The sequence below is a fragment of the Eurytemora carolleeae genome, unplaced genomic scaffold (genome assembly GCF_000591075.1).
Source record: "Eurytemora carolleeae unplaced genomic scaffold, Eaff_2.0 scaffold291, whole genome shotgun sequence".
In the NCBI taxonomy this organism is placed as follows: domain Eukaryota; kingdom Metazoa; phylum Arthropoda; class Copepoda; order Calanoida; family Temoridae; genus Eurytemora; species Eurytemora carolleeae.
In genome coordinates, this window is record NW_019396567.1 from 152,960 (window position 1) to 160,279 (window position 7,320).

At 31.7% G+C, this 7,320-nt stretch overlaps 1 protein-coding gene across 1 annotated transcript; it reads right to left on the reverse strand.

The window, feature by feature from the left end:
• Nucleotides 1–795: 795 nt before the first annotated feature.
• On the reverse strand, nucleotides 796–4,936 carry LOC111705627 (uncharacterized). The gene is made up of 5 exons (XM_023478235.1): nucleotides 4,825–4,936; nucleotides 4,595–4,639; nucleotides 3,550–3,619; nucleotides 1,392–1,482; nucleotides 796–881 (listed from the first exon to the last, which is right to left on the reverse strand). Exons 1-5 carry the CDS (start codon nucleotides 4,900–4,902, stop codon nucleotides 833–835), a joined length of 333 nt encoding a protein of 110 aa, XP_023334003.1. The 5' UTR covers nucleotides 4,903–4,936; the 3' UTR covers nucleotides 796–832.
• Between the last annotated feature and the right edge of the window lie 2,384 nt (nucleotides 4,937–7,320).

Consider the following 7,320-nt stretch of genomic DNA (forward strand, 5'->3'; position numbering starts at 1 on the left):
CAAATAATTTAACTAAATTTTTCTTAAATCAATAATTTAGTGAAATGAGTCTGTTTACACTGCACATTAGCACAATTGCTCTGTTTCGCACTGTTCGGGTTTTTTAAAGTTATAACTTGAGTCTAAAAGTCGTCTTCCTATTTCAGATTTTCTGGTTATCACTGTACAGTGTAAATGTCCCTAAAACTTAAGGAACAGGGGCAGAAAGTTGATAATATATATTCACCTTGTAGAAGACGAACTCCCCGCCTCCCTTCTTGATGGAGCTACCTCTCCCCTCCCTCCCATCACTACCCCACATTCCGTGTGAGCAATATAAACACTTTAAATAGTTTAAATCTAAAACTAAACGTTAACTAAGCTTTAAACAATTATATTTCTATTTCTATGCGTACATTTAAATACATTGGAAAAATAAAAGTCATGGTAGAATTATCTTTTCCAAAAAAATCGAACCAAAGGAACTTAACAAATGTGTCGATCTTAAAAAAAAATTATACATATAACTGAAAAATCATTTCTAAACACATTCTAGGATCCTTCAAAAAATATCAGCCAATTTATGTATATATATAAATAAATATATCTTATAACTTCTATAAAGTTCAGAAAATTTTCTTTAGTTTATTATAGAAGATAATTGCTTACTGGACACAGTGTTTTATACGAGCAAAGAGCTTTATTAAGTACAAGGTGAGAAAAAAACGTAATTATCGATGATTAGACAAAATTTTCTGATAGTTTGTTTTATTTTTATTTTTATTTGTTTTACAAAATGTGATAAAAAACCTCCGAAACAAGATATTCAATTTTCCCCTGCTTTTTCTATCTTCTACCTGATTCCGTAGGGTGTTCCGTTCACGTACAGAACAGGTTCCTGTCTACAATACACTCAGCTCAAAATTTAATCAAAAAATATGCTCATGGAAAATTTGGCCGTGGAAAATAAATTTGAAAAAAATAAGCTGGAAAAAAATTATTAGAAAAAAAAATTTGGAAAAAAACAATTTCGAATTTTTTTTTCGCCTGAAACACCCCTTGGCCACTATCCACTGGCCACTGTCCACGAAAAATTTCAGCTCGATCGGTCCAGCCGTTTGGTCGGCTATTAGTGACATATATACGAATGTCTTGTTTCATTATATTGAAGATATATTTACGGCAATTTCACTTAATCCACCTCATACTATAATTTGGTTTTTGTTATTGAGTCTTTTTTCATTATATTAATTATTGTTAGAATCCAGAATGTTTGATAACACGCCCAGCTTCATGTTATTCGTTTTTTTGGTAACAAAAACTCGAATGATTCATGTTTAGTTTAAATAGTTTCAAGATTAATTATTAATTAAAAAAATAAAAATGTTGTTAAGTAAGTTCAGAGTATAATCCTTAAATTGACCCAAAGAACATTCTTCTGTTCATCAAACTTGTTTACAGCGTCCTCAACACATTTACTCAGGACATCCTGGTTAGGTTGACCTTAACAATAAACCTGTTTATAAATTGTTTATGGTACAGTACATCCTATAGGTTGACCTAATCAATAAACCGGTTTATAACTTGTTTACAGTACAGTACAGCATAGTACACCCTGGTTAGGTTGACCTAAACAATAAACCAGTTTATAACTTGTTTACAGCACAGTACAGTACTTCTGGTAAGGTTGACCTAATCAATAAACCGGTTTATAACTTGTTTACAGTACAGTACAGCATAGTACACCCTGGTTAGGTTGACCTAAACAATAAACCAGTTTATAACTTGTTTACAGCACAGTACAGTACTTCTGGTAAGGTTGACCTAAACACTAGACCGGTTTATAACTTGTTTACAGTACAGTACAACCTGGTTAGGTTGACCTTAACAATAAACCTGTTTTTAAATTGTTTACAGTACAGTACATCCTATAGGTTGACCTAAACAATAAACCTGTTTATAAATTGTTTATGGTACAGTACATCCTATAGGTTGACCTAAACAATAAACCGGTTTATAACTTGTTTACAGTACAGTACATCATAGTACAATCTGGTTAGGTTGACCTAAACAATAAACCGGTTTATAAATTGTTTGTAGTACAGTACTTTCAAGTTAGGTTGACCTAAACAATATACCGGTTTATAAATTGTTTACAGTACAGTACATCCTAGTTAGGTTGACCTAAACAATAAACCGGTTTATAACTTGTTTACAGTACAGTACATCCTAGTTAGGTTGACCTAAACAATAAACCGGTTTATAACTTGTTTACAGTACAGTACATCCTGGTTAGGTTGACCTAAACAATAAACCGGATTATAACTAGTTTACAGTACAGTACATCCTAGTTAGGTTGACCTAAACAATAAACCGGTTTATAACTTGTTTACAGTACAGTACATCCTATAGGTTGCAACCTAACACAATAAACCGGTTTATAACTAGTTTACAGTACAGTACATCCTATAGCCAACACAATTAACCGGTTTATAACTAGTTTACAGTACATTACATCCTATAGGTTGCAATCTTACACAATAAACAAATTCTTAGAACTTCATATCTATAGAGTACAGAACATATGATTCAGTAAAACTCATTTTATATTAATTCGGCTCTGTGTGTGAAATATATCTTTGTTATAATGATTAAATCAAAAATTGTTTTTATTGTTTGAAAATATTTTTATGTTCTCACCCCCTTATAGCAGCTATTATACTGTTGACCTAGATTTCCAGAGTAAAAATGTTTTGTACTAAACGGATACTATGCAATCTTGCTATTTTTCACGGAATTAACTAACTTTAAAAGGATTTATAGATACAGACAAAATTTGTTTAACTATCACTCACAACCAAGGTTGTTTATTGCTATTAAGACAATTTTTTTATGAGAAGACATTGGAGCGCATCTAGAGTATAATCTATCCTTATTAGACAGCCTAGCACTCAACTGACAAATTGATAATTATCAAAACGAAAATAATCTACAACGGTTGAAAAATTAAAATATGCTTTTAAAAGATTGGAGAAATGATTTTAATTGTAAAGTAGAATTTTATTTTTGAAAAACTGAATTGTATAGTAGAATTTTATTTTTGAAAAACGCTTTTTAGAAGAAGTATTTGTACTTGACAGCAGGCAAAACTTCAAGTTAAGTAAAGTTTAGTTAAATGTAACATGCTAGCTTTTGGAGCACTTCGAACCCATCTTCTATTTGAACTTTTAATTGTGGCTCTATCTCTTTCTGAGCATTTTATCTTTGAACAATATAAAACAAAAAGTTCGCGGATTTTATAAAAAAAATTCTAGGATTTTTTAAAATTTACAGAAATCCAAATTTTTTTCAGACAACTTTTTTTAAATTCTGAGCATCCATAAACCTTCCCTGAGGTCATGTAAAGTCTTAGTCCCACACACCATTTTGGCCCAATCGGTTCAGCCGTTTTGACGTTTATTTGATACAAACAGACACACACCCAAAGAAACAGAAAGATAGACAAGGCAAAGTTTACATATAGATAGTAAACTATATATTATATTATATATAAAATATCCTAAATATTACCTGTACAATAAATAGGGAATCCACCTAACCGTCTCCAATTCGGGGCTCCAACACGTTTCAGGCTTTCATCCTTAAAGGAACTGTCAACGTAGTTTCAAGTTGCTATACTACCCTTTAAACCTTCATCTTAACAACAGTGAGAGAGATATTGTCGTGTTATGCCTTGAACAGTTTTGAACTCTGTCAATTTAATCCGCATGTCACTTTTATAGAGAAACTTATCAGTTTTTAAACAGAAAAACAGGAATATCTTTATAATTTTTCACAAACTTCAAGTAGGAAGGGTACAGGTGTGAATTGGGGTTACAGATATTTAAATAGTTGGTCACAGAAAGTTGCATTCCCTTTCATCAAAGATTTTTTTTATTTAAACTTCAAAAAACTTGATAAACTTAAGGCCGAATTTGAATAATTTGAGCGGCGGCTTAAATTCAAGCCGCGGCTCAAATATGGTTGTTTTCACTTAAGATTGTATTCAATGTTTCAAGATTTAAGCCGGCGCTCAATTGAAACCGGTTTTTGGTGGATTTAAGACACGGCTCAAATTCATTTAATTTTATTTTTTAATCTTCATAAAAACTTGATAAACTTGGTTCTTTAAAGAAAATTTTCAAAAATCAAAATGATTAAGCCCCCTGGTGCTAAAAGCTTTAGAAATAAATTATGTAAAAAATGTTCTTAATTATGTACACCAAAAACACAAATTTTGTAATATTTATTTTTATAATTATTGTTATTATTTTTAAGTAAAGAGAAACGCATTAATCAACAAATTCAATAAATAATCAATTGCTTTAACAATATATGAATCGATTTTTAGTTTGATCAATTCATTAGAAATAGATATACTCATCTCATGGTAAATCTATAAAAAGTTTGTTGACCGATTTATCTATTTTGTAAAGAAATGCCTATGATCTTTGTAACTTTTGATCTGGGCGAATTAACAGATTAAAATATCAAAAGTCTACAACATTAGGTTACAAAATTTGAATTTGAGGGGATTAAGTCTTTTTAAGTCTTGATTGATGAACAAATTGATTACCTCTACTGTGATCATGTCCTCATATTGGTCTGTCACAAGTGAATACTGAAAAAAAGTAAATGGGATGGGTTGCATGTCACTTCCTAATAATCGATTAAATTAAATTCTTAATTTAAATAAACATCCATTCCTCAAAATGGTTTCCATTGCAGATAAAAAAAAAAGTGAGCATTACTGTATATTTTTCATTGAGATTTACCCTGAATTTATGGAAATATAATTTTAATTACTTTAGATGTTGGAGCAGCTGATGGAGCGGGATCAGCTGATGCTTCAACTCCATTAACAGCTGTCTCTTCGTCCGCCATTTTGTTTTTGAAACCTGTAAGAAATGTTAAAAAGTTACTTCCCCTGAAAGTAAAAGGTTAAATGATGAAAAAAAAGCTAGAATTATCAAAATAATGATCATAAATTGGTTTGCTTAAGTAGGAAGAGTAAGAATAATAACGTTTAATATAATTTTAGCAAACGATTGAAAGTAAGAAAAATATTCCTAGTTTCAAACAGCAGACATATGAATTGGATTGCAGCTGCCTTCTGTTTTTATTTAGTACAATAAATAGTTAGCAAAAAATATAGACCTAATTAAAATAAACATTTTGCAAAAACAAAAACATGAATATCTAATTCATACTTGATCAGGCAAAGGTTTTAAGGGTATCTTGTGTATCTGACATGCTACTCTAGTAATAGCGGGTCACGTGAAAGTACGTTTACATTCCCCGCTAGGAACACACCGACCAATTTGCGCGCAATAATCTGACTTCAAACATCAGCTGACGAAAGAAAATATGCTCTGTAAATTATGTAGGAATGTTAAGATATGCTTATTGACAATTGAAGGGCACTGTGCAAATTACTTGATGCCATGCATAGAGCACAGCAGCATACCTAGGCCGATATTTTAAATAAATAAAAAAGTTTTTCGTCAACACATTTTTGAAATACAACTTTTAATTGATAGAAAACAACTTTCTATATCTGTATACTAGCTAAAGTGACCGGCGTTTCCCGTGTAATTTTTTTAAAAAATTTAAAAATTTTATTTTGATATAACGCAGTAATTATAGTCTCTATTTGTTTGTCATGTCCTATCTAAAGCATAGTACTTTAATAAATCACTGAAGTAAAAGTAGCAGTTATACAGATAAAGGCAATTAACTTAATTAAAGGGAGTGATCGGCAATGTATGGTAGTTGAACTGACAGTGTAGTATTGTGGAGAAATTATTTAGGATTTATTTGAGACAAATAAAACGTTTTTTTGTATATTTACTGAGATTGAGCGCAAAGTCAACGTTCAAAACATTGAGTTATTGACAAATTTCTATTGGGAAATATGTTCCTAAATATCTAATTAGTTTACTGTAGAATGTTTGATACATTTTTCGTCGTCGTTATTTAATAATTTTAAAAAATCGACTCTCAAAACGTAACTACTTAAATGGATGATTTTGAACGTCGACTTTGAGCTCAAACTCAGTAATTATACATCTTTAAAACGTTGTACATGTCCAAATGAATCCTAAATATTTTCTCCATAATACTACATTCTCAGTTAAGCTACTGTACATTGCCGGTCACACCATTTATGTACGTTAGAAAACAAGAATCAGGGACACTGAAGGGGGTTCCAGGAAAACCCCCTTCCCCAGGGACTCCAGGAAAACCTGTAGGGGGAGCACCAGGGTAAGCAGAAGCTTCAGAAACTTATCAAGGAATGAAAAGCTTGGTCGTCTTTTAAAATATTTAAATTTAAAACTATAGAATTGAGTTGTGTTTAAGCAAAAAAAAATTTAATAATAATGCTTTGACTGTTGAATAAATGAAATATTAAAAAAGATAACTTATTAGTTTAAAAATGGACCTGAGACATGAAATAAATCAGGTGTTTGAATTACTAAAATCTTCAACTTAAGTAAGACTATTCTGGAATTTCAAAATATCTAGAATTGTTTTTAAAAAAACGTTGCAAAATAATTAAAATAATGTTGTTGGAAAATATTCTTCAAATAGATCTAAAAACATTAAAAGCATCTTACTCCAAAATGCCATCAGTTTAGTAAAAGTAATTTAAAAGCTTATGGCATGTGACTAAGCTTTGCAGGTATAAAAAAGAACTAAACACTGCACTCTCCCATCTCTAACTATGAAACTACATGCTGCACTCTCCCATCTCTAATCGTGAAACTACACGCTGCACTCTCCCATTTCTAACCGTGAAACTACACGCTGCACTTTCTCATCTCTAACCGTGAAACTAAACACTGCACTCTCCCATCTCTAACTGTGAAACTACACACTGCACTCTCCCATCTCTAACCGTGAAAATACTTGCTGCACTCTCCCATCTCTAACCGTGAAACTACACGCTGCACTCTCCCATCTCTAACCGTGAAACTATACGCTGCACTCTCCCATCTCTAACCGTGAAACTATACGCTGCACTCTCCCATCTCTAACCGTGAAACTACACCCTGCCATCTCCCATCTCTAACCGTGAAACTACACTCTGCACTCTCCCATCTCTAACCGTGAAACTACACACTGCACTCTCCCATCTCTATCCGTGAAACTACACACTACACTCTCCCATCTCCCCCTACCTTATAATTTTTTCCTGTGCTTCCAATCATTTTTCAGCATATCAGTATGTTTTATACTGGTTTTTAGAGCTAAGCCTAAAACAAAAATATTTTCCGATAAAAGCAATAGTTTTTATCAAAA